This window comes from Grus americana, chromosome 3 (assembly GCF_028858705.1).
Source record: "Grus americana isolate bGruAme1 chromosome 3, bGruAme1.mat, whole genome shotgun sequence".
NCBI lineage: Eukaryota > Metazoa > Chordata > Aves > Gruiformes > Gruidae > Grus > Grus americana.
Genome location: NC_072854.1, coordinates 103,915,632 through 103,943,287, shown reverse-complemented (window position 1 = coordinate 103,943,287; position 27,656 = coordinate 103,915,632). Strand labels below are relative to the sequence as shown.

General features: G+C 41.0%; 1 protein-coding gene across 1 annotated transcript; it reads right to left on the bottom strand.

Annotated features, from left to right (window-relative positions):
• On the bottom strand, positions 1–27,314 carry RRP15 (ribosomal RNA processing 15 homolog). The gene is made up of 5 exons (XM_054822261.1): positions 27,207–27,314; positions 23,564–23,838; positions 21,556–21,653; positions 20,520–20,721; positions 1–4,925 (listed from the first exon to the last, which is right to left on the bottom strand). The coding sequence occupies exons 1-5, from the start codon at positions 27,268–27,270 to the stop codon at positions 4,773–4,775; spliced, it is 792 nt and encodes a 263-aa protein (XP_054678236.1). The 5' UTR covers positions 27,271–27,314; the 3' UTR covers positions 1–4,772.
• Positions 27,315–27,656: the final 342 nt, after the last annotated feature.

Genomic DNA, 27,656 nt, shown 5'->3' with positions numbered 1-27,656 from the left:
TTTTCACTACCATTTTGCTTGGATGAAGCAACACTTGTATGCATTTCTGTTTTGAACAAGAATGGGAATGTCCGTAACTGGGAGAGAAAGACAAAGTTAAAAGCAACAAAGTCATTAAATAGCCAAGGGCCCTCATTCATAATATCCAAGATTACATTCATAATGCAGTTTATAAAGATCTCACAAATGGCTAGTACGATCTTCAAGTACTTCAATACTGAGACAGGTTTTGAAACTATGGCAAACAACCCTCTGCTACCTTCTACTTATGATCATATGTGCCTGTAACAGACATTACTTAAAGACCTGATTCATACATAACATCAGCAGGTTGCATATTTAACTATTTCTAAACTATGCATTAAGTTTCTGGTAAGTGTAACCAGCGTCTCTTAAGAGAACTATTCCTATTAATTGTTTAGGCACTTCTGAGAACACTGTTGTCTGTAGGAAATCCTAGTGCTATCAAACGCCAATGCAAGTCTGATCCTGGTTAGCAGTTCACAATTAACACCACATATACTGAAAACAGAATTAAGAAACACTCAGAACGCGTTGCAAAATAACGCTCAAAAAGTTCACTCACTGGCATGAGAGAATGGGCTATTGAAACGACCGAGGCACTGTGAAGAAATAATGCTTTTTACGAGTATTCCTAAAGTCACCTTCCAAAGTGCCTCTTGGAAGCCATTTATGCTCATGAGGTCATATCTGAAGGCTTGACGAAAGTGTCCTAATTCATACTATTTGATATCCAATGGATTAAACACATGGATTTAAACAAAAGGAAATAATTTCAGAGGATAAAGCATTACACAAACACAAGCATCTTTGGTGTTGAAGCTATGCAGTTTGACTGGAGTTTTATTGCAACATGTCCCTTAAGACAGAAAGGCAATTAAAAAGATGCATTTGAAAACAAAATGCTTTGTCTAAGAAATATCGGCCATCCCTATCTGTCTGAAAAAGATTGGTTAAGGAAAAGCCCTTATCTGCTAGATCATCTACAGAGGTGAAACCTCTGAGGTTTACATACGGACAAGAGGTTAAAAGCCACTGCTTTAGAGTAACAGTAAAGGAAATCAACAGTTTTCCACCATCTGTTAACCAAGAACTTGCCCAGTCTCCCGTGTCTGTCACTGAGGTCCTAGAGTCTAAGTTTAATGTCTTATTTAGCACTAGGATCCTAACTGTTTAACAGGATACTAAGAGTCTTTGCTACTTCAGGCCTTCTCCTGGCCCTCTTACTCCTTACCTCAGCAAGTCTTGAAGAAATCATTGAGCAATTAGCAGGGGCTGGAAGCGAACAACATTGATGACTGCTCTGTGTGGATATTAACCATGCCAGGACTCATTTCATAAGAATGAGTTTGTCATTTTAAGTTGCGCAGAGCGTTGTGTGCCAGATGACTTCTGCCTTCCTCCCTGGAGACAGCTACCGAGCCAGCTCTGAACAGATGCGGCTTTACAGACCACCACCTTCTGGAAGCATCAGAAAGTCAAAACACTGTTATGGCCTCCAAACAATTCGTTTCTCTCTTTAAAACAAAACAAAACACACACACACAAAAAAAAGCCCTATCTCCGCTAGGAAGCTGCAGAGGCCCTAAGCAGCAGCTTCCAGCTCCTTTGTTCTGCTCAACTTGTGAGCCCAGGAGAACTTGCCTCCCAGCTGCAGAAGTGGGAGCTCTTCCCTCCCTGTTTTAGCAGGGAAAAAAGACACTGTGGTGCAGTAGCATCAGGCACAACAAGGATATTCCACCATCACTTCCCAAGTGTTTCCCTAACAGCAGGCTGAAGAAAAGTGCCTCTTTTTTTTCCCCCTCATAGGCCAACTCATGCTTTCCTTGCTAAAAAAAAAGTTAGCACAATTAACGCGAAGAGAAATTAGACCAGAGGATGGGAGATATGGGAAGAGCTGACCCCGTGCCTTCTCTTATTAAACAAAACTTTGTTGCTTTGCATACGATCCATAGAATATTAAACTCTACATACTCTGGAGTTGGCCTGAAGCCTAACAAAACTGGAACCACCCCATCCTTATTGGCTTTATATAGATAGGTACAGAAATATACAAAATTGAGATGATTCATGCTCTCTGGAATGAAGGGCAGCGGCACAGCTTTGCTTAAGCAGAGATATTCATGGGAGCAGGCAAAACAGACCGAGCGCTCTGACGGCTGGGAAAAGCCGCTGGACGTTGTTCTTGGTAGCTATCAAAAAGGAAAAGCATTACTGGAAAACTGGGCAGGGCAGCCGATCCCACTGCTGACAGAGGAGACTGGAAGGTGCCCGGACCCAAGAGGGTCGAGCTCTTCCTTTGAATTGCTAGTCAATTAAAACAAAGCTTGTGAAATAAATGGGCCATCAAATGCCTAAAATTAAAATATACCGTTCCCACCCACCATAAGAGTTCTGAGCTTATTTCTCTTTTGGAGGTAATTACCAATTCAAGTTATTCTAGGAGTTTCTCTGCATATGACACAACCAAAGGACAAGGCAAAGGCAAGATACAGTGTCAAAAATAAAAAAATATCCAAAACACACAAAAATATGAGTATTATGCTTCTTAAAAGGCAAGAAATGCTCTCCACTTATAGACAAAAAGTACTGCTGCTCACTCTGAAATGGAAACTCAAGATATTTTTAGCAATTTTGCTACATTCCACTTTTTTTTTTAAATACAGAAGTGACACTTCAGTGCTTTAATCAAAACATTACTGCAAAAAATGCACAAATAAAACTCAAACACCCAAGTATTCTAGAAGTATTCTGAAGGTATTTTGAAGTTTTTAATAATCACCTCAGGATGTCATAGTTCCTAAGAAAAACTAGATTATTTTCCAAAAATTTGATCTCAGACAGAGACTGGTGATACCAACCTAGAGAACAACTGTAGATTTAAGGGTGCTGATGTAATTTTTCCACACAGAGTAACCAAACTCTGTAGAAAGAAAGCAGTGTCAGATGAGACTATTACGCTGCTTCATAGACTCAAAATTCATTGTAGTATATTTTTGTGTTGCACTAATGAGATGCCAACTCTCACTGAACAGCTATACAGACGTCTAACCTCCAGAAGCCGGGATAACCATATGTCAAACTTCTGTGGTTTTGCCACTTGATATTTTGGGTGTATGCCTTCATTTGTGATAATAAATATCACGCCACAAACTAATGTCTCCTCAGATATCTAATATGTTTAACACTCAAAACAGCTTGAAAATCTAAACATTTCTGCTGTTAGCTTTGAGTGCTCCTCAAAGAATTATGCTACAATATATACCAGATGAATAGGCTAGGGATAACACAACCATTGCCAGTTGTTAGGATGGGTTTCTATGCCATTCTGTGTGTATATTTTTTTTTATCCTGCAGTATAAAGTTCAAATCCCCTCCCCTCCTCAACACCTTAGTTAGGAAAATCGAAATCCACTGTCCTACCACACATTTCAATATAGAAAATTTGAAAGTCGCTCCTAATCCTATCTTGCGTATAAGTAGGTACAAAGAAAGGCTTGTACGTACGACATCTGCAGAAACAGACGGAATAGTACTATGTATTTTAAGTATCAATTCATAGGCCCCAAGGCATTTTCTTCACATTGCTAAGTTAAACAAATGACACAGCATCAGCCAGCCAGTCTGGAACAGCGAAGGCAGCAGAACGCAACCCCAGCTTCTCATTTAGAGAAGCACCTTAATCACAGCGCACTTCCTTCTGTATATAGAACGTATTCTTATTATGTACATTAGCTTCTGCACCTTCACAGCCAAACAACTGATCTGGAGAAATTGCTGTAGCTTAAACAAAGCCAACAGTGTTACAGATGTCTTCCAAAATTCGGTACCGTTACAGCACGTGCCTAAGAGGAAGGGCTTTTGTTTGACCCTTTACAGACCTGGGGAGTTAGCATTATGGCTGCCTAAACCCACAGGATGTATCTCGGAGGTCCGGCTCCATTCTGAAAAAGGCCAGAACACCAGAACTGCAAATGAAGCAACGCTGAATACAATTTTATGTGGTACTGCTAGAAAAGCCCTCCCTCCTCCAACAAAAACAATAGCAACCGCTATCCTTTCCTCTCTTTCCAGTCTCTCAGCTTATACAACTTCAGACTTGCAATGGAAAAAACATACATACGTATATCTACATAAATATAAAAGCCAATCAGTAGGGTCAAGTGTCTCTTTTTACAATTATGTTTCCAGAGTTGTCTCCAATCAAACTAAAGCTCCAAAACCAGAACTATCACATTAATGGTTACTTTTCTTTATTATCTACAAAACCTTTCCTGGCCAAAGTAGTAAAGACTCTATAGGAGTCCGATAACTTTACAAGGTGACGGCATTTCTGTGTTTATTGTAAGCCATTTCTATTGCGAATTGCTAACAATTTTTCAAAGTGCAACACTGATTTGGAAATGCAGGCACACTAATACATCAATTGCCATGACTAATGTATAAACTTTTAATGACCTTGGCAAAATCTTTCTTTCATTGGGCAGGTGCCACTATTTTGACTGTACAAAATGTTTTGGAAATATGTTGAAAATTATACATGTTTTGGAAAATATTTCAGGATTTCAGTATAGCAAATGAAGCTATATTAAATAAAAGTTTGGCATGGAGGAGAAAACACTCCAAAGTTGTGCAAGTCCTTTTTTTCAAAAAAGGAGACATCCTCCAAGTGTTGTACATTCACAGAATGTCGGACTTTTTATCCAAAGTTAAGAAGATAAAACATTATCTTGAATAGTTTTCGGTTTCATTCAGTCACTCTCATCATCTTGTTTCAGACCACCTCCTTGTTCAGTATTGCCCTCTTCATCGCTTTCCTTGTCCCAGTCTTTCATAGATGCTCCCATCATGAAGTCATCACGCAGTATATTCCATTCTGGCCCTTCTTCAGACTTCACTTCACCCTGAATGTTTGAGGGGAAGAGAAGAGGGAACAGAGGATGAGATGAACGTGAAAGGCAGTAAAAAATGGGAGCTCTTCATGCAATCAAAATAATACCTCTCACACTCTTAAAATTTGCATCAGCAGACCTACTGAGGGCTAGCTCTTTATGCAAATGGTACACAAAAATATGCAGGACAATCATAAATGACTTGATGCTAATAAGCAAACTTGTTTTAACCAACCAATAAAATAAATATGGAAACAAAACAATTGTTCCTCATGGATGAAACAGTCAATCCCGGGCATGGCTTCCTTTATTAAAATCTTTCTTGGCAATCAGAATGGATTCATGATATCATTTATTAACCCCCAGGTGCTGCTTCATTAGAACGCTTCTTGGCACATTTCTAAAACACAAATATGGATTTAATAAAGACTTAAAACCCCCCAAATTTAATATTTAACATATTCTGTGATACGTGAACCAAATCCCCTTTACGTGGATTATTACCTCACTACCTGGGCTTGTCATATGGTGCAAAGCTGCCTTTTCTAAAAGAAACAAAGTTGATCTACAGTCAGCAAGCCAACAACACCTTACTCCAAATTTCCTACCTCTTGAAAGTGGATAAACTGAGGCCATACTACACAGACTGGTGAATAATAAAGAAAAGTGACCGGAGTGTAGTTTTAAGGTTAGCACTGAAAACAGCGCTTGGTTGCAGTTCTTCTAAGTGACAGATCATATTTGGGCAGTGCAACAGCCCCATCCTGTGGCAACAGTTTTAAAGAACAGCTTGAAGCTATTCTTAGTGAAGGAAAATACTAAAAACTGTTCAGTGAAGGATTGCAGCGGTTTAAATCTTCGTAGCAAAATGTTTCTGAGGAACAACGCGGCTCAGTGTCCAGCAGGCAAGCAAAAAAATTGTCCTATCGAAGTGGAATCAGGGGCACTGAAAAAAGTAATTTACTTCTGCAGGGTCTTGGAAACAAAGTTAATGCAGGCATCTCAGGTGTGCTCTTCCCACTCCCCTGCTCAAAAGGGCAGACCTCAACTGACTCACCCAGTTTAAATCCCCATCACCTCCTGATACTGTACAGTGGATGGGCGTCATCTGTTTGTCACAGCATCCTCTGCAGATGCAGCTTTGCCTACTAGATGCAAAACCCGAAGTAAATGTACGATCGCTCTAGACATTTGTTCGTGACTCTTCTTGGTCATGCATCTAGGAATATGCGATACATAGAACCGTAGCATATTTAACTCATGTCCGTGCAATCTTTGGGAGAGAGCAGCATAAAGAATTTAATAGCAGGAGAAAGGAGGATTAGAGAATGTGGGTCCATCGCTGTAAATCTAACACATCATATCACACCAACAAGAGTTATTTGAGTGCAAAAAGTCTGCCAAACAAGATATGTTTTTTAATAGCAGAAATGCTAAATGTGACTTCTCCAGTTTTTTGAAACATTACTCGCACAAAAATAGGATAATGTGTCTTAATGCTTTCCTTCCCAAAAGGAATCCCCCAGGGTACAGTTCAAAAAATAGAGAAACTATAGCTGTTCCTCAAGATGCTTACACTGTGTGTTGTTTTGCAGTGGTATTTTTTGTCTTTGCAGCTGCTCTCATTAATGCCTTCTCCTAAGAGTAACTCTCCCATCCCAACAACCCCTTTTTCCCCCAGGGTAGCACCTCCTAACCACCTTCCACTCTTGCAGCAATTCACTACAAATGCTGTACCCAGTAAAGCCTGAAATCATCTCAGACAGGGTAATCAATTACCTGGAATTTAAGAGTTACAGATAAGGTAAGGTGCCTAGGTAGACCTTAAGATGTTCACATGGGAATAATCTGTATTAGTGCAAACACAGGTTCTCTGTTCTGGGACACAAGGAGAGGGTAGCTTTCCCCCTCCCACCCCCCCTTTTTAACTGGATTTCAGTTGGTTTATGTTTACCTTTGCAGAGTAGAGAAAGGTCGAAAAGATTAGAAAAGTCACCAAGCTTTTTCTTTTTTAATCCCAGACTCTTTATAAATCACTGTTTGAACATGCCACAGAGTAAAATTTGAAATATCTAAATGGAAAAAATCCCATCTTCCTTACAAAACAATTCAATTTTCTTGTTTTTTTTTTCCCCCAATAATAATAAAACCAATTTTTCTTCCCCCAGAGAACAGGGTTGTTTTTTTTTTAAATCTATTTCTTTTTTAACCAGCACAGCAGCAGTAGATTATTGTCAGCAATGACAGTGAAAGGCTCAGAGTTTGAAAAGCCCAATGCTCAAATTCATCACAAGCCACTATTCAGCAACCATTAGCCCTTCTTTCTGGCTATGTCAAGTGAACAACAGGACAAAAGCAGGACCTCAACAAAAGAGGGATGCTGATCCTCCATTGCATTACCCGCTATGTAAGGCACCAAAAAGATCTGAATAGAGTTTTACAACAAGCCCTAAGGAGAAAGACAGTTAGCATGTCCATGCCTTAAAGATGAAGATTAAATGCTTGAAAGCAAATATTTAATCAATTTTAAGCATGCTCCCAAGTGAAGAAAACCCCATGTTTAGTATCTTCATTCCTACCTCATTTACTGCTCTATTTCCCCCTCAGAATAAAAATTACCCAAATCTATTGTATCACAAAGCATTCCTGGAGTCTTAAAAAACATGCGGCAAAACTATTTATATAATTAACAATTAGTTCAACTGTAACATCGCTTCCCAACTTGCTTCATGTAAGAATGTTAATACACTTGGGTTTTCAATGCCATAATCTGGTTTCATCTAAATAAAACAAAACCGATTCTTGGCACATGGAAAATAAACCAGCTTTCATTCTATACAACTGCTTTTGAACTTCCAGTCAGCTGTTCATCCACATGTCTCACATTTCACTACAACACTGAAGTCCCCTTTGAACATCCCCAAACAAAAACAAAGCAGGCTATATAAACATTAGTGTGTAATGCTACATAAAGTGGATCCTTCAGTAAAGCAAGGAGTGAAAAATTCTGGTGTTGCTTTTTTTTTTCCCTCTCTTTTTTTTTTTTTATACATATATTTGAATAGGTTTGTTCTTTGCCTGAAGGTGTGTCAGACCTTCAAAAGGTCTGAGAGGCAACAGTTAGTAAAATACCTCAAGGAGTCAGTGGTACATGGCGATACACTTGTTATCATGAGCTGAAATAAGACAGACCGAAATGCACACTGTGGTTACTCTAATGCAGATACTTATTTGGTGGGACAGATCGATAGTCCAGTTGAAAAGAGACCACGTAAATAAACCAAACAGCATCTTGTCTGCTTGGTGTGCCACCTAAGCTATCACAGCATTTGCTCAAGTCTGATACAAGTACGGCTCTGCAGTGGGGACATCCTTCCCAAACTAATTCTGGTTTGGAGACATGGCCTCTAAAGTCTGCACCAGGACAAGACGAACTGAAATTCTTAACCAAATCCTAATAAAACCACCCACCCACCCAAAGAACAAACCTTAGGTCTGTCAGCTGGAACAAACAGCTGTCCCTTGCATGATCCAGGCTGGCATTACCTCCTGGATGCTTTTGGAGGAACTGGTCTATGAAAGGCCCGTGGCATCAGCAGCAGCAGCAGCTATATGATCAAGATCAAGTTAGAAGTCTCCCTGGTTTTTCATTTCTTTAACACTGCAAAAATCTGGAGCTACATAATTCACTCTTGGTAAATGACATTACAGTAAGTATCTTCGACTGAGACCTGCCAAACTCAACACTGGAGTTGTGGCAGACTGCACGGCCGCTCAGGCAGAAGATCAAGCCTCTCTACCCCTTCCGAAGCTGTCAGAAGCAGCAGCAAGATACTTGTAACTGCACATAGCTGCTTCAGTCTGCAAACGAGTGCCTTAGCTCAAAGCCTGCTTCCTTTGAAAGCTTAAGGGAATTAAGTTCAGTCTAAGTCACAGGACATTTTCATTTTCCTCTGTTGCCTTACTGGCACAGCAACATACTAAAACCAGAGCAGGAAAGTTTGCCAGAGCTTTTCAGAACCCTACACATAAGCATATCAAAGTCCCATAATACTTATTGGTAAGTAATGGCATTAAAAGACATGTCTGTAATCTGTGCGCTCTGATTTACAGGCAGCATTTCACTCTGCTCCCTACCAGCTTGCGTCACTTGAACGTACCCCAGTTTCTGCATCTGCAAAACAGCAAACATACCTGCATCACCATAGAGATTCCCCTCCAGCCTGCATCCACAAGACGCTAACTGCAGGGTATCAACAAATGAACATTTTTCAGACCTAGGAATTATAATCAGCACATTGGGCTCCCACGCCTTTGCTCCGTGTACAAGATGAAATGCCAGAGCTTGCAGGGGCATCTCTCTCTACCGTCACATCCAATAAACGTTTATTTGTACCTGTCAGGGAAGGAATTTCTAACACAAATATCTCAAGCAACAACTTTAAGCCCTGAGAAAACAATTCTAACTTGTCTAATTAATTTGAACTGCCTCCCCAGGTTCCTCTGTTTTGCTCAATACAAACATCTAAGACCTTGAAATACAGGGAGGCTTTTGTCATGACAAAAGTTAAAAAGCGTAACTGCCAAAACGCACTCTCACATACATCTGACAGCTACCTTCCCTGCCAGCCTGCATCTTGCTCCGAATGACTGCTGCAGTTCTGTTTCTCATCCTCAAGTGAGTTGGTTTAAACCTAGCTCAAAAATAAAAAAAAAAAGCATAGGCATATGCTGAGGTGTGTTAAATCTCAAAAAAAAAAAAAAAAGAAAAAAAATTAGTTGGTAGAAGGGGAAGAGAAATGGAAGACAAAGAACACCAGCATAATCATTTTTCCTCAATTTGTTTTTGGGAATATCCAAGCTCACAGGCTAAGAAAACAAGTTTCCTCTAGGCTGGGAAGAAATAAAGACGACTGCATCTCAAGTATCTAAAGCGGCAATATAAGCAGAAAACAAAATGTAATGATTTTTAACAGAAAAATTATATTTGGGTTTAATCATCAGTGATGCTTGCAACTTTATCTAATTTGAATTACATTGAGATCCTGACTGTAAGAAAGGTTCCTATGTATGCCTGATCCCAAACAGACAAAAACCCACAGACCTGGAAAGTGAGGATATATCCTGTACCACTACTATCTTTAATTTTGGAGCTTAAGTCTCATAGCAACTTCTGCATTTTCAAGCTTGCAGAACATGTAAGCTGCACAACAGAAGTCTACTCTGCTGCAGCATAATTCTGCACAATCATTTATTCCTTAGGGTGAGACTCATTCAATACCCATTTGCATCCCCTCTCTGAACGAGGTATTAGAGCGACTGAACTAAATTGCCTCTGTATACCTGAAGCGACACTACACTGTGGATATCAACAGTGGCACAGGAGATTTACTCAGACCACAAGGTCTCTTGTGCACACCAGAATCTGCAGTGGCATTTCTAGTAAATAAATTTAACAATGAAATGTTTTTTACAGTGTGTTTTGAAGCCTGCTGTTCCTGCTTAAACCTCTCTGCAAGTTAACACACTGGAATTATTACTACAAGCACAACAAATACTGATTTTCCTTTTGAGCACAGCCAGAAGACCACCCAGAGCTTAATGACCTGCACGAGGAATCTCCCCATCCTCACATCCTCCTCTAGGGTTTACTACAACTGGGGATGCGTGAATGAGAAGGAATGCTTTGGGTTGGCACGCAGAGGCTTAAACATGCCCCAACCTTGGAGGGGTCAGAACTGAATTAGAGAATTTCTAAAAACAAGCATTCATCCAGACTTAAGTAAAGAAGAAAAATCATTAGCATCGTTATTAAATGCTCGGTTGCAAAGAAGAATCACAGAAAGAGCTTAGGAGAGAACAGATTGCCTCAGCTTTAGTTCATCAGAAACCTTATAAATCAGTATTTGTGTTAGAAAAAGCAAAAATATTTTAAGAATTCAAGTGTAGCGCAGGGCTCTTCTGCATACAGGACGTTCTGGAACTCCTCAGCCCGTGCTGTGCTCCAGCTCCGATAGCAGCCGTCTTGGAAATCCTTCCACTGCACAAGGAATTTTACCACATGCTGCTGCAAGACAATGCCTGGCCACAGTGGCAGCGAGATTCCCTTTACATGTTTTAATGAGATGATGAACAGCATGGGCATGCTATACTCAGGAGTTACTCACAGCAAATAAAACCTCATCAAATAAAACTCACCTCATAATAAGCCTCACCTAGTAAAACAACCTTATAGTTCAGTTACAACACAGGTAGGTACTGTTACCTTTACCCATAAAACAGTTCCTCTTGTGGAATATATTCTGTAATTTTTAACTCATGTTCTGTAAAACACAAGGCAAAAATGACAGTGTCGTCAACATCAAATGATTACATCACTGTCTTTCCAACTGTCAGGCCAAAACACTCCACTGACATAAAAAAAGGAAAAAAGGTCCACAAGTAAGCATTTTTAAGTAGGTACCAAATAAAAGTTAGCTCAAAGCAGACTGCAAATTATTATAGAGAAGATACCTGGAAAGAGAGAAATAACACATTCCCTGTATTAGGTAATCATGCACACATCAGGGCAGAAAGTTTCCCAACAGTATACTTTTTGCATATGCCTTTACTGCTCATTTTCAGTCATGTTTGTTTTTTCCTTCTGCAAAACCAAAACTGCTTCATTATCCTCATCTGTATGCTTTTTACCCTCACATCTGCAATGCCTGTTTATCGGCAGTTATACTACTGACAGTGAAATTACCGCCTACCATACCGGCCGCTGCTATCTCAGTATTCACCTGTTACTCATCCCCTTTCTTCATCTGAAAGTCTCCACGCAGCATCCATGTTTCATCTACCTGAATCGTAGAATCCTTAGAGCAAAGACTGCACAGTACCTAGATCAATTAATTCTTGACATAAAGACCCAATGAGTACTGTGGTTGAAAACAACCTATGATCAAGCTTTTTGTATTTAAAGTAACATGTGTTATACATTCATTGCTTATCAGACAAAAATTTGTAAGTTGTGGTATTCAAGCCACGAAGTAGTCAAATCACAATTCTGACTTGGAAAAGAAAATGCCGTCCATCAGAAAGAATAACTTTTCATGCCAGCTAATCATGAGCCTTAGGTGACCAGCCTGCAAAATGCTATTCACTTTGTACCAAAAAGCATATTGGTTAATTACCAAGAGCAAATTTACACAGACAACTCCTTACCAGCTTCCATCGTTATTCCTAAGGAAAATAATGAACCAAGAATTTTTCCGTTTGGATAGGATTCAAAAGAAAGTAAGAACAAACTTTTCTAGATACTTAGCATTTCAACCCTGAAAGAAGTGCCACACAACTTCTCACAAGAGATAAAAAGGCTTCTATCCATCAGCTGGTCCTACGTTTCTTAATGTGAATTTGCTGCAGTAACAGACACATGATGGAGTTTAAGGATAATCCTAAACGTTATCCACAACATCCTCGTTGCAAGTTGCACAGTTCCCGAACCATCAAGTTGTATCTGGAAAATATGCAGATACAGCAAGTGTGTCCAGTAAAAAGCATCCAGTCAAGACTAAGGCCTTCTCCATGCTATCCCTCAAAAGTCAAGTACTAATGTCTTTCAACAGCCTACTTCAGACAAACTTTTTCAAGCCACAACAGATTTTTTTTCTCAGATGTCACACATTTATGCAAGACACTAATGCACTCAGCTGGGTACTTAATTTTCCGCAGATTTTTTATAAAAGCCTGCCTGTTGGCACAGTAAGGAAACAGGCAGCCCTATGGCTGTTTGGAGTACTACTTTGATTTTGTTTTAGAATAAATTAGCAGCTTGCAGATTTTTGAATAATCTGAGTGTGACTCAGATTATTTCCTACAAATGATGCTGAAATCATCCACTGTTTTTCATTACGATTCAGCAAGAGGCATAACAGAGTGAGTCCCAAAAGGTTGTCTCAAATGACGAAGGCTACAGTAATGACCAAGTCCATCACTTCCAGCACTTAAGAAATCATTTCAGAGGAGCTGATGAGGAAGAAGTGGGGCTAATAAAAAGCCTCCTCTTCCTGACTCAGGATTTCCACTTACATTTGAGTCTCGAAACAAGCAAAGGGATACAAAAAACTACGAGGCAGGAGGGGGAGGGGAAAAAAAAACCCAAACCATGCAAAGAACTAGCTTTTGTGTATTTTTATTACTAAATATGATATACTGAAGTTTTTATGACTACTAAGCAGCTTGTCTGGCTAAACCTCCCTACCCTCCTTGCCCCTGCTTTTACAACATATCCTAAGTGTTTGCAAAACCGAGTTTCTTTGACTTTACATTGCTCTCATTTCCCTTATACCATCACGGGTGAGTGGCAAACTCATCAAGGAGCAGACCATAGCCTTCAACTCCCAGGCTGCTTCCTAAAAGCAGTTTAAGCCTGAAGATGGAATACATAGATTGGAGTTGCGAGCAGTTTCTTATCTGAGCCACCTGGCTACGCTGTCTCTACATTTCTGACCCTTCCATCTCCTTCTATGCTTCTGTATAGGTTTTCCCAAGGCCTGCAGACAGAAAAGAAATGACACAGACCACATGCAGAACACTGTCCAGGGTTCAGAAACAAACCGAAAAGAGGTCAGACCTTTACAAGACGACAGCTTTAATATCATTTGTAATAACAGCAGGTTTAAAAAAAAAAAAGTGTATTTTCTAAGCTTACAGTAAATTTCAGAAACACTCATTAAAAACTGGCTAGATTTTCCCATAGGAAAAAAAACCTGAATTGAGCAACCCTTTCACCACTGGAAGCTGGAAGCAGTTTGACCCACCACTCCTGAAGTCTACCAAGATAAACAGATGAGTAGGTGCCCACAGAGGTCATTTATAATGCACATATGCTAGTTCAACACTCTGGAAATCAGAACATTTTATACCTTAATAAAACTTCAAAGTAAGGGAATCACTTTTCAAGATAATTTCTAATAGAAAATGCTTAGATGGGGGAAACAAACTGGTTCAGATAGTAAAGACTGGGTGGAGTTTGTCTTCTAAAGAACTTTTTTTTCATTAAACTTTATGAAATGTTTAGATATATTCTTCTCTAAGTACACTGCCCTGCCTGTAAGACTCACGAACAAAGCCAAAAGTGGAGAGCTGCTTTTATAAGGCTTCCAACTCAATTTACAAGATAAAAGTCTAACAGGATTTGACTTTTTGTGCTTTGTATACTTACAGGAAGATCAAAAGAAGATGTATACCACAAGTTTTTCAAATGTGGTTGTTTTAGACATAGTTTTACTGAAGAAAAAAAAAGGCCTTGCAACATCATCTGGGAAAACAGAACACCATCACAGTATCCTGTGCACTAATGATCAAATAGCAAGACAAGTTAGTCTCAAACATGACAGATGGAGCTGTCTCAACATTGCCTGACATTTCAATCACAAGTCCCTGTTTATATTCACTTACAAAATTTGCCAAACTTCAACTACTTCAGACTGAAGGCTTGTGCGATGTTCCAACTAAAATCACTTCAGCCCTTTTCACAGAAAGATGAACTTAAAACATTTGGTCTACAGCTCTAAGGAGAAAGAAAGGGACATTTCCTAGAGACAACCATTAAAATCTTGCAACATTCAGTTTTTCTGAACTTAAAAAAAAATATCAGTTAAGGACGTATTTTGGAGCTGGGAACTGTCTTTCGCTATCTCCATGAACATCTTCCCAAATCTGGCCAAGTTATAAACATCTGGAGGATTGCCCTCCCCAAACCTGAGGTCGTCACCTCAGTAGATATGACAGGCATCTAGTATCCAAATTCTTTCAAAATATCTGTCCTCACTGATCACATGCTATCTGCATCTTAGAAGACAGCACTAAACTGGACCGTGCGTGACTCATGATGACAAACCGGGCACTTTGTTGTCAGGGCTGCTCTCGCATTAGGCACCAGGACACCGGGCTGCGCGCTTGGCCCTCAGGTACGGGGGAAAGAAACTGTCAGGAACATTCATTAGGAAGAGAATTAAAAAAAAAAAAAAAAAAAGGAAAAGAGGTTGATGGAAACAGACTGCAAAAATCACAGTCTGTTCCCCTTCCTGACTTCTGATCAAGTATGTGAAAAAAAGAGAGCAGAAAGGGAAGTCTGAGGATAAAACCACAGAATAAGGGTGACCCTAGTGAAATACAGCTATCACGCAGCCCTAAATCCTCTTATCTGGAGTTGAACTCACAGGGTCAAGTTCTTGACATCTATCGATCAAATACACATTTAAATACTGACAGAGACCTACATTCCCATGTTAACACAGATGTGTGTTACCAGCTATGGCAATGGATAGGGAAGTGAGCTCGTACATCTTAAAAACCTAACCCTGCTGATGACCCAAACTGCCAAAGTCTAAATCTGTTTACAGGAAGATGTATAAAGTAAAAATGTCACCATCAAATGACTTCTAATACTGCACAACCACCCTGTACCTTAAAGAACATAAGGAATTTAGGATACAGCAAACCAGTGGCAAGCTACACTGTATTTATCCCTAAGGATAAAAATCAGAATACAGCATACAATTAAGTAGTCAGCAGCCTTTTTGTGCAAAACCAAAAATACTACATTAAAAGCACCAGCTCCAAACATCAGTGAGGTGACCCTCAAAAAAGTGTACACACATTTGGGAAAAACAGATACAAATGCATGATTTATAAAGGAATCCAAATTAAAAGTTTCTGTGCATGTGATGGGAAGACATTTATTAAAACTGGGAGAACACATCTACTCTGGCTGCAGCTGAACTAAATTAATACTTGGCTGCCCCCTCAAATCTGTTGGACTACAAGCACGCCCGGTTACTCCTTCAATTAGTTCTGTAAAACCAGCACACAACAGCTGCAGTAATAAACTTCTGCTACTCTGCAATGTCATTATCACCTATGAAAAAAAGTTTCCCTTTAAAAGAGGTGTTGATACACCTTAACAAATTTCTAGAAGTCGTCTATGCCTTCAGCCATACTTCAGAAATAAACTATTTCCTACAGCTGGTTGAAGCAACTGTTCAGACTACTGTCCCTCCAAACATGTATATGGATGAAAATAATCTTTTTTTTTTCTTCTCCACTGCTGCACTGTGGAAGCTGTGGAAAAAAGCAGAATAACGTGCCAATGGCCAGTACTTATGCAGCTGCAAAAAAAAGGTGGCAGTCACTCTCACAGGTTTTAAACAGATCTAAGTCTGAAGCTGGAAAGTACATTTATATCCCTATCTAACTTGAAAAAATGAAAGCTCCCACACCACTTCTTGTGTCCCAGCAAGAACTGCAGTTGGAAGTGTGGTGATACTCCTGCCCTCGAACAATCTTCAAACTACCACTTAAAATTAAAATATTTATGAACATTAAAAGTTTTATGAACAAAAGAAAATCTATAGCAAACCTGACTCTAATCACTGTGTTTACAATTTACTCACCAAACACTAGGAGCATTTATAAAATACGCTTCAGGCAGAAGGAGCTTTTCTGGAAAAGCATTTTATTTCAAGTCCCATATGAGCAATAGCTGATATGAAATAGCACTTGTATTCTTCTCCGCTCATCTTCTTTCCCATCAATAAATTATTTTAGAACAGGTACTATTCTGAGACCAATACGCCAGTTTTTTCCAGATACCATCACAACACAGGAAGCAAATTGTACATCCAAGTCATGTAGAAAAAATTACCTTACAGAATTTGGATCATGGTTACTGAAGTAGACCAGGAAATCCTGCTCTCACTTCCACCATTGAAACACTCTGCAACAGAGCTGGTGTAAGAAAGCTTACGAGTTGAAGCAAACATAGGTGATTCAGAAAACCATGCTACAAAGGCCTAATTCAAAATTAAAGGTTGATGGGTGCAGGTTACGCTTTGTCACAAAGAACATTTGTAATTTTCATGCCAGTTATTTATATGTCACTAGACAACGTTTCACCACCCAGTAATGCTTTACAGGCAGTAGCACAAACGACAAGTGAAAAGTCACAACAAGAACTTCTGGTTCTGATCTACCCTGCCGTAGCTGACGTGCAGCAAGGAAGAAGAGTCAAGGCTGCTCCAGGAACGTTAATTCTGAATTTCTTTTTTCTCTTACAATTAAGATTTCAAGACCTCATGTAAGTCACTACATCAGCCAACATGTCTGTGCAACTTTTAAGATATCAGAAGCTTCATTCAAGCCTGGAAGCAAAGGTACTTCCCTAATCCATAATCCTAAGAGCACGCAGAAATTTGTTAAGGACCTTAAGAAAATTCCTTGCAGGAATCCTTTACTGCCACTACCTACTTCTGTATTTGTTCTATAGACATAAAGATGACTTCAGCCTCCAGGGCTGGAAAGACAGCATCTCTAATATGTACCTTTTTTAAACCTGTAGTTTAATAATGTTTCTTGTAGTATCTTACAGGTGGGAAGCTGCAAAATACAACCAACGCATACTGAAAATCCGGTCTGTAAGGATTGTGTTGAACAAAATTGAAAGCGCTTATATCTTCCAATAAGTGCTTCCCAAAAAAAACACCCCAAAAAACCCCAGCCAAACAACAAACAAGATTTATTTATTTTTTTAAAGAATATTATTACATTTTTCTCCCACATTGCAAGGCTTTTAGATAAGGTGGTGAGGGGAGGGAAATTAGATGATCTTACCCAGAGGCAAGCATCATGTATAGTACCTTGGAAAAAAACAGGCAAAAAATATTACACAAGTCAGCTGGCTCAGCAAGGATTAAGAAATACCTTGATAAACAGCTAATGATATGAAAGGCAAAGCTTTTGGCTCCAGCTCAGAAAAGTAATTACTCCCATCTGGGCACACAAAACCCAAAGAAGGGCTAGGGTTTCACATGGCACAGGAAAATTTTCACAGCCTTACAGTTTTGGGTTTTTTTTCTTCATAGCTACATTGGGTGGGTGCACACCAAGTAACATTTAGGCCAAAAGTATACAAGACTATGAACGACGTTCTCACAGGGCAGAGGTTCCCTGTGCTTCCCATCAATGCAGGAAGCTGATGGAAAGCGAGAACAAACTTTTTAAAGTGGTTGTGCTACCATGAAATCCCACTGCTACAATGGGCTTTTACAGAGCATTTAATTTCTTTTTTTCACACGTACATATACCTGACTAAATAGTCAGCCACAACAGAGCTTTTATAAAGAGTTTCTTCAACAACTCCTGACATTTGGAAGAAACCTCTAAACTTTCAAAGCTACAGCAACAACTCCTGCAGTCAAAAACCACTGTGGAGTAAGAAAAAGCATTAGCCCATTCTCACAAATATAGTCAAGTTTCCTTTCATAGCACGAGTCAAGAAAGGTTTGCTTTCACTGGGAAAACTTTATTCTGCTATTTTTCTTGCTGACTGCTTGTTTTATGTGGGTGGGGTAGTGTTTTTATTGTTCTGGACTGCATTTTAATTGATGGCAGAGTGCCTGGAGTTTGGGATTGGCATCTCGTCCGTTGTTTTTGTTGAGATAAATAAATACATTTTCCCCCCCTTTTTTAAAAATTAAATACATGCCATACTCTCACTTGCTAAAAACAAAGCAGGCTGCTACAAAAAACCCACAAAAACAAACAAACAAAAGCTTTCAGATGGCACAAACAACCTAACAAACTCCTCCTGCAAGGAATTCACCACCCAAACCCTTCATCCTTGCTTACTACCCTCTGAAAAACCCTCAAAGACCAAAAAAGCAGAGATACAACAGCGGAGGCCAGCAGTACTGTTCAGTGACTACACCTTTGTGTAATTCTGAAGAGACTGAAGATCAGATTTTGGCCTCAACCTCAAGCATCAACAACTATGAGGATGTGAGCCTGCTGAACGGGTAAGACATGTTCAAGAAAAAAAAATCAGACAGATTAAAAACAGCTTGAAAAGGAGTTATCAAAAAGTTTGGTTCAGTACTGAATGGCGAGTCACTGAAGCAAATGCAACAAGAGAGGGAGGGAAGACGTGGTCTATCCAGGCAGATATGGCTATTAAAAAAACCCAACAACAAACCACAATTAAAAAAAAAACCTCAACACCTCTCCCCAATCAAAAAACCCAAACCTACAAGTATAGCCTTATATTAATGAAAAACTCCAAAACCTGAAGTTTTTGTTCACAAGTAATGTGAAAGCAGCACCTATATCCGTACTCAAAACCGACACTAGCCAGCCAGCATCTAAAGCATCTCCAGAGCTCTTTAATAGAAATATGCTGTTACGGATGCTGCCAAAATAACTCTTTTTTATAGTATAGAAACATTTACAATCCATGTTTTCTGACCTAGTAATTAGAAAATTTCCCTGCTACAATGTGACACAAAGGAAAAAAAGTCCTAGTTTTTGCTCAGCTATTAATTCAATGCCTCCCACAATAGTAGTTGGCACTGCTATCACTCCGATGTTGTTCTGCTATTTCAGGGGAGGGGGGGAGAGAAAAAAAAAAGAAAAAAAAAGAAAGAACCACACACACGCATGCCCCCCCACCCAAACAAGCAAGCTGGAATTATTTAAGGAGAAATAGTGTCAGCACCAAGCTAAATTGTTCTCATTATCCAAAGAATTTAAAAAATACTTTAATATTACACTTGCATGAAAATTGTATGAACTCTTCATGCCAGGCAGTGTTTCAGCATGCTCCCTAAGTGCATACAAACAAAAAACATATGACAAACTGTTGTCTCCCAACTGATTAAAGTATTTCTTCCTGGCGCAGAAAAGCACTTAGTTAACTGCTGTGAGTCCAGGCCAACAGAAGTATTCCATACACTACCAAGCACAAAGTTCAAACCTGAACACAAATACGCTTCAAAACGTGTAGCTTCTGAAATATGAGGAAGAGTATGTCTGAGAAACTTGTTCTCAACTCTGAGCTACTTGGTGAGTTGAAAGAACTGATAAAGAATTGGACGAGCCCAACTACACTGTGTCTCTTGAGCACGTTTGGAAAAAGTAGAACATGTTAAAATACTTCTGTCCAAAACATCGTAACAGCAATAAAGCCACATCAGCCTAACAGACACACACAGAATTAGGGAAAGAAAAACCTACATGTAGTGTTTAATATGTCTCAGTTTCTTTCTGTTGCAGTATTCACTTGTAAGGCGAAGCCCTTCAGTTCCAGATACCATAATCATCCAAAGCAAGTGTTTCAAGTGTCCAAAGCTACACAAGTAGTTCAGTCTAATACACCACGTAAGGTGAAGAGCACCAGTGCCTTTAACAATTTTAAGGAGCTGGTAACTACTATTGACCAAATTCAGAATGTCACAACCCAGTAAAATCTAGCAGTTTGTTTCATGGTTGCTGCAAAATCCAAGATAAAATCCAATTTTTCATATTCTTTTTTTTAAACACACAGCTCAAACAAGTTATTTGTACCCAAGACTTGATGTCTGATCAGAAGAGCTTCCAATGTTTTGTGTCCTGATACTCAAAATTTTGACAGGGAAAACAGGCTAAGAGCTACTTGCTCCCTTCTAAGTAGGCTCAAAAAACCCCAGGCACTTGGATCACAGCTGTTCTGAAGAGCAGGCCCATTAACAGACAGCAATTATATGAGAAGGTATCTTGTATGCATTTTTTCTGCCAAGTGAAGCCTACCTGTTTACTTTTCGTGGTTTTTCCAGCAGAATTCTTGCTTCCTTTAACACCCTCCATGTTTCTCAAGACATTGATGAAATCTTTCTTTGAAACAGATGACAGCAGCTTAGCACGCTGCCTGTCAGAGCTCCCAGCTTTCTTCACCTTCTCATCAATGTTCTTTTGGTGCGTCCTGACAGCATTAAATAATTGTACAACACCTCTGGGATAGGGGGAAAAAAAAAACAAAACAACAAAACACAGTTTTTAACTCAAGTTCCCTTTACAGAAGTGAACCCTCTCTCAAAGCAACTAATCAGTGCAGATGCTGGATGGCTTCTAGCTTCCCAAAATGGTTACTCAGAACATCAATTCAGTTAAGTAACATTTACTACAACGTAAGAGACTTCCTATTTTCACTCTTCACATTTATTGCTAGAAACCAGTAACAAAAATTCCACAACTAACTATTCAGACCTCGACATAAGCATGGTAACATGGCACCAAGATCAGTGCAAGAGCATGTTTCATCCCCAGAAACAGGTTACTTGTCCTGCCATCAGCTATTAAATTCCTCAGGCAAGATCCCAAGAGCAGCTGAAGTTGGGGGACAAAGCAGAGGAATGAGAAAGGAGACAGCTACAGGCAGCACACCAAGGCGTTCAGCTAGTTTTGTGACACCGAGCTACTGCAACGCAGAACCAGTGACTGAACAGCCATGGATCTGGTGAATCCTCTCCGGAGAAGGAAAAAACAGTAGCAGAAACAACCGTTCTGCGTTTTTAAAGCATTAAATTAACAAAATGAGGGGATCTAACAAAGCACTTCTGTTAAACAAACATTACATTCCCATCGAAATTTTTACTCTTTCAAAAAGCTTCTGAAATCTTTTGTTGAACTTGATACTGTACAATGCAGACCTGTATATAAATCACCCGGCTCCTGCTAGTCACTTCTTAAGAGTTCAATCTGATTGGAAACAGATTACCTGCACAGGCCTTTCCTTCCCCTTTTCGATATACGTATATTTAAGGAAAGCATTCAGAAAAACTCTTACCTCGTGGCAATTCTCTGAAGATTTCTTTCTCTGTCTCGGTCTTTGACAACATCTGGCTTCACTCGGCACATCATTTCCCACTCCCGCTTTTTATCGAGCTGCATTATAAATATAGTTATGTGAAGCAACGCGGAGCATTTGAGAATGCAGCGTACTCTGACAGAGTATGTAGTAGGAGGAAAAGAAAGAGATAAATCAACAAAGTTCGGTTTGGTTTGAGGGTAAGGGGAGCTCCAATATGAGGCTGGACACCAGGTCTGAGGCAAGTCTCTTGCACTGGCACACCACAGGCCACAGTCAAACCTCAAAGAGTCACTTGCCTTCTGCAACAAAAACTAGAAGAGAGTCACACCAGAGTGATGCCTCTGGCTCAAGACAAGCAAAAGGAGCCTAGAAAAACTCAAACGCTTTCACACTGACTGCTATGGACAAGGAAATTAATCAGAGACAGCTTTCAACTCCAAGACTTCACAAGCTGATCACAGAGAAACATATATATAATAAAACCCTGGGTCTATGAAGACAGGCATGTTGCATTTTGAGTCTTGGGATCTGACTTCCTCCACTGAATTAATCAGAGTACAGCTTTGTGACTGACAGTGACACGTGGCAAAGACTACAGCGGGCAGAACTCCAACACCAGGAAGAGCACCAAGTGCCTGCTGGAGAACAACTCCTGTGTACAACACTGATTTGTGTCTTTTTTTTTTTTTTGAGGCTCTCTGTTTCAAAATCAAACTGATCCACTTTCCCATTACCAGGGTACACGCCAGCACCAGCTTTGTTTCTGCTACAATAAAAGAACACTGTATGTCCCCAGTCTCTGCTTCAGGAGTAAGATACTGAAGGTTTTTTTTCCCCTTTTGACAATTTAACACTGTTCTAGGCCTGGTGATGTTGCATTAAGTCTGTTTTATGCAAGAAGTCTTTCATGGAATTTGAGCGTCCTTATCTTTATAATTCCAGGCAGACTACTATGAATTTGTGAGTTTATGACCACGCTTTGGCCTTTGATCAAGAGAACTGCCCTATTCTAACTTCCATCAGCAAGAAATTAACAGAAGGCAGACTGTTCTCAAGTTTTTCCTAAGGGTAAACAAGTCAGTTTGGGGACCTGCAGCCCACCTCTGCTCTGCAGTACTCTCATATATTTACTGGATGAGAACAGGTATTCAGGACAACCGTAACCGAGCAGATGCCACGAAGCTCTCTGTATTTAAAAGGCAGGCCATAGCCTAGCCACAGCATGTCCCAGACTGTCAGGTCGATAGCCTGCTTATCCCATTGAAACACAACTGGTAAGATGAGACATTAGAACTATTAATGTATTTTTAGCCTGAAGGTAAATCAATCACAGCTTGGAATTAAAAGTTCCACTAAAGACGCACAAACAAATTACTTAATTGCCAATACAGTTTTGTTTTCTTCCTAACAGTTTCAGAACCAGAAGCAATTTAGGCCACGGACACCGTAATAGAAAACTCCGACCAGGAAAATCATCGAAGGGAGCAAACAATGATTCACAACCACATCAGTGATTACTGCAATCTCAACCTAGAGGCCTTTGATTTCAGAAGTCACAGTGGAATCTAAATGAAAGCAGTTTTCTTCTCTTTCTCACTCTCATGTTTGATGAGAGAGAACTATTTCAACTTGTAATGCTGACAAAGTGAATTATACCCCAAATTAACAACAGCAATTAGAAAACTAAGCTTAAAGCAGCTGCTTTCACACTCTCAACAACAAAAACACCTTAAGCTGACAGACTGCAACAGTCCTGCTGCCAAAGATCAGCCCGTCTGATGGCCCAGAAAAAGCAGTAAGGAAAAAAGCCCTACAGCATGACTGTCTGGAAAGTAAAAAACCTGAAGCTACTTGAAATCACCGTGGAGGAGAGATTCCAAAACTGAGATAGTCTCAGACCACTCTCCCAAATCCCCGCTGAGGGGATCTTTCCTGTATTCCCACCTGACTGACTGCACAACGAAATACTGCATCTTTTTCTCACCTTCATCCTCTTCTCCAGCCTTTCTTGTTTTTCCTTTTCTCTCTCCTTCTCCATTTTTTTATTCTTGGCCAAGATGGTGGACTTATTTTGTGGAATCTTTTTGTTGAGCACTTTTGCCATAGCATCTGCCCAGCCTGCACTTGGGCCAGCTTTGGAGCTTGTTGCGTCTTCAACCGCATCATCAAGGGCTGGTGTTTCATCTTCATCATCACCATCCAGGGCTTCACTTCCTGAAGAGTAGCTGTCTTCTGGAAGTCCTGAGTTTAACTCAGAATCTAAGGGGGGGGAAGTAAACAAATAGTATCAGGAGTTCTGTTTGTAGTAAAGATCCATCACAAGCTTAATTTGTTCCATATGTAAGAGTTATTCGAGTTCAGGGCCATGTACTGCTTGCTGTTACAATTAATCCCTCAAGCAGGCATACACCACCATAATTAATTTATTAGAAAGTATCCAGTGCAAGCGCTTGCTCATCTCGCTGATGACTTAAAGTGATTTAAGAGGCTGCAGAAAAGGGAAAATGAGGTCTTGGAAATTTATTATTAGATTAATGAATACTTTGATGTTTAGGAGTGGTAAGTTTGGGGAAAAAACTGTATTTTCCAGTTCAAAAGTTATAAATGCATACATGCATATATACATATCTGTGTACATACCTACATACAAACTGCAACAGTGACGCCTAGTGTTTAAATGCGAACAGCCACATGGATTAAACTGAAGGCAAGGGGGCATTTCTTACATGAAAGCAAAATTTGCACAGAGGGGAGACCGCTTTGTGAAATAAAGAACCAAGACAGTTGTCAGGTAGCTCAAAAGAAACCAGAGGCTTTTCTGGTACAAGTAACTGCCAAGCTTTTGATACACAAATAAAAACCCCCAAATTCAAGTTTCCTTACCCTATGCCTCCTTCAAAACAAAAAAGGAATTAAAGTTAGAATACTGAAGTTTGGAATCAAGCAACAGCAAGACAGGAGAGAACAGCCAACTAGACAGCAAATCTAACCAAGAATCTACCACCACCCTCTTTAGTCTTAGTCTGCTCAATGGGTGAAATAGCAAAAAATAAAGTCTTTGATGGTGTGGATGAGTAACTAGAATGAAACAGGCTGCAAGTTTAGGGTGTGCTAAAATATCTTTGGTTATTTCAGTGGACCCACTTTATCACGTAACCAAGAGCAGAGCATGTAAGTGTCCTGCCACTATTAACTAGCATTCCACTAATATTTATGCCACCCCAAAGTTTTAAATTAATTATGTTATATACAACTTTCAAGGCCACAAATCAAGTGCTGGACAGAAGGAGGCTGGTTTCTGACACCAGTCCCACCAGCAAGGGGATAACTCCCCACCAACTCTGAGATACCAGCTGACTTAAAAAGAGTATTTTAAAATCACAATGTTAAATACTACTGAGCCAAGTGCTTTACTTTGTAAGCACTACTATATCCCATGAATTACCTTTATCAACCAAATCATTAGGAGAATGAACAGTCAGGACCACTTCACAAGATCTGTTTTCCATAAAACCATGCAGACAGCTATTAGTGATATTCCCTACTCATCAATTGCCTATTTAAGTACTTAACAAACATAAGCATACACTCTGTTGCCAGACTCTTTACTCTGCCTTCTCTACATGCCTTCTTGAACCAGCAAAAAAACCCAACGTAGCAGCAAAAAAAAAGTGGTGTTATCCAATTCAAAACAAAACCTCTGATGCCCAGGCATGTTTAGAGTCTCAGAGAGCATTTAGTTGTCATCATGGAAAGAAGCAAGATTATGTGTTTACATCACAAATGTGGAAGAGAAGTACTTACTTGCTCATTATCTAGATCAGTGTGACTTTTACTACCACCAAGGTGAACACAGCATTATGTCATGCTCCACGCAGGATAAATTATGTTTTAGGGTTTTTTTGGTGTTTTGGGTTTTTTTTTTTGGTGGTGGTTTTTTTTCCAACAATCCTTACTACAAATGGGAAATTTAGAAGTGGCAAATTTGTTCAATACATTCAGAAACTACTACTAAAGGCATCCTTTTCATGATATCATTATGTCTCCATATACTGATTTCCAAATATAAAAAAAATTCAAACCATTGCATGTAAAGAAGTAGGTACATCACCACATCCTGGTTCCTACATGTAAAACAATTTGTCAGGTTTTCACCCCTAAGCCTGGTCCGTGCTAGAACATTGATATCTAGTTTTTAAATAAGGAATTAACCCCTACTTGTGACTTTTTATACATACAAAGTCTAACAGCTACCAAAAGTCCAAACCTGAATTCTACTCACTGCTTGGGACCAACTTTCAGTCAGCCATAAAAAAAATCCAAAACAGATCAGACTTATAAAAAGGACAATTCAAAAGCATGTTTTAGTCCCCTTTACATAATATTATCTGCCAATAAAATAGGATCATGCCGGATAACAACAACAACAACATTTTGCTTTCAGCAATTACAGAAAGATGAACAAGGCTTCAACAACTAGCTGTGACTTATTCTTTAATACATCAGATGATCTGTCAACGGCATGAGATAAAGCAGAGGTACGTCAAAGTAATTTAAACTAGATTAACTCCATCAGAATTAGGACCTGGGGTCTATTCTGAATGGCCTGGCAGAGATTTACTATGAAAAGCCCTAACTCCGCGCGCGTGGGAAACTGAAGCATACATCTCCATACTTTGTTCTTCTGAACTTGCTCAGGGATCTAGGCGTAGATACGCGCAGTTAAAAAACCAGCCGTCATTCAGCAATGAGCTCTGGAAGAAGCTCCCACGCAAGGCTTCCCCCCGCACTCCGTCCGACCCTCAAACCCAAGAGAAGCACCGCGAGCTACGGCTCCAAACGGCCGCAACCTCGACGCCTCCCAGAGTAAAGAAAAAATAAAACCGAAATACTCCAACTGCACGATATGATCGAGAAGCCATCCCAAGTGGTGAGGCACACCCTCACCACGCACGAAGAGGCACGAGTGAGCGCACGACCACGAGTAAAGGACGGAGCACGCGTGTGCTGAGGTGGTGTTCACACTCTGCTCCCCCGCTGTACCGCGGCGGTCGGCCTGACTCGCGGGGGTCCTCCGGGGCAGGGCGCAGATCCACGTCCCGTACGGGCGGGCACCGACCGACAGACACCGACAGGCAGGCACCGACAGGCAGGCACCCAGCCCATCGCACCCCGGAGCTCGTCCAGCTCTGCCCCCCCCCTCCCCCCCGAAAGAGGCACCCCAGAGACACACGGCAGGGAAAATTATTTTGGTGGGGCCCGGGAAGGGAGGAGCCGGTGCCGGGCTAAGCGGAGGCCAACAGGAAGCACCGGGCACGATGCAGGGCCGGGCCGGGAGCAGGCGCGACCCCAGGCGCCGCGGGGAAGCCGCCCCACGGAGCCCCGCTGCCTCCACCCCACCGGGAACGGCCTTCGGCAGGCGGCTGGGCCGGGGCCTTAGTCCCGCCGCCCGCCGCCAACCGGCTCCAACTTTCGGCCCAGGCTCCGAAGGGGGTGAGGAGGGGCGCGGGCCCGCCAGCGGGCCCACGGCGGGGGCCGGGGAGGCCTTAGAAGCCCGCCCGAGCAGAGAGGGACCGAAACCCCTTCCCACCCCTCCCCGCTCCCGCCGGGGAAGCGGCGCCCGTTACCGCTGTCCGCCTCCTCGGCCACCACAGCCCTGCGCCCACGTGGGGCCGCGCCGGCAGCCGCCATAGTCCCCCGTGGTCCACCCAGGATCGTTTTCCGGCCCGGCCCCCGCGCCGCGAATCTGCGTTCCGGCTCTGAAGGTTCCGGGTGGGAGAGCAACGGCGGCGGCTTCCGGGGGCGGGCCGCGGGCCGGCAGAGGCGGTTGGGCACCTCGGCAGCGCGGCGGGGTTTGTCGGGTTTTTCGCTGAACAAGCGAGAGAAATGAAGAGATACATGAAGCGGAGAGGGCTGCCTGCGCTCCTCCTCTCCCTCAGGCACAGGGAGGTCCGCGGGCCTCAGGCGCTGGGCTGCTGCTCCTTCCTGCGGTGGCAAAGCCCAGCGAGGCCCTGAGGGCCTTTTGCATTCTTTTACAAATTTTTCAGATTAAGAGTTTGGGATGCTAGAAATTTGTG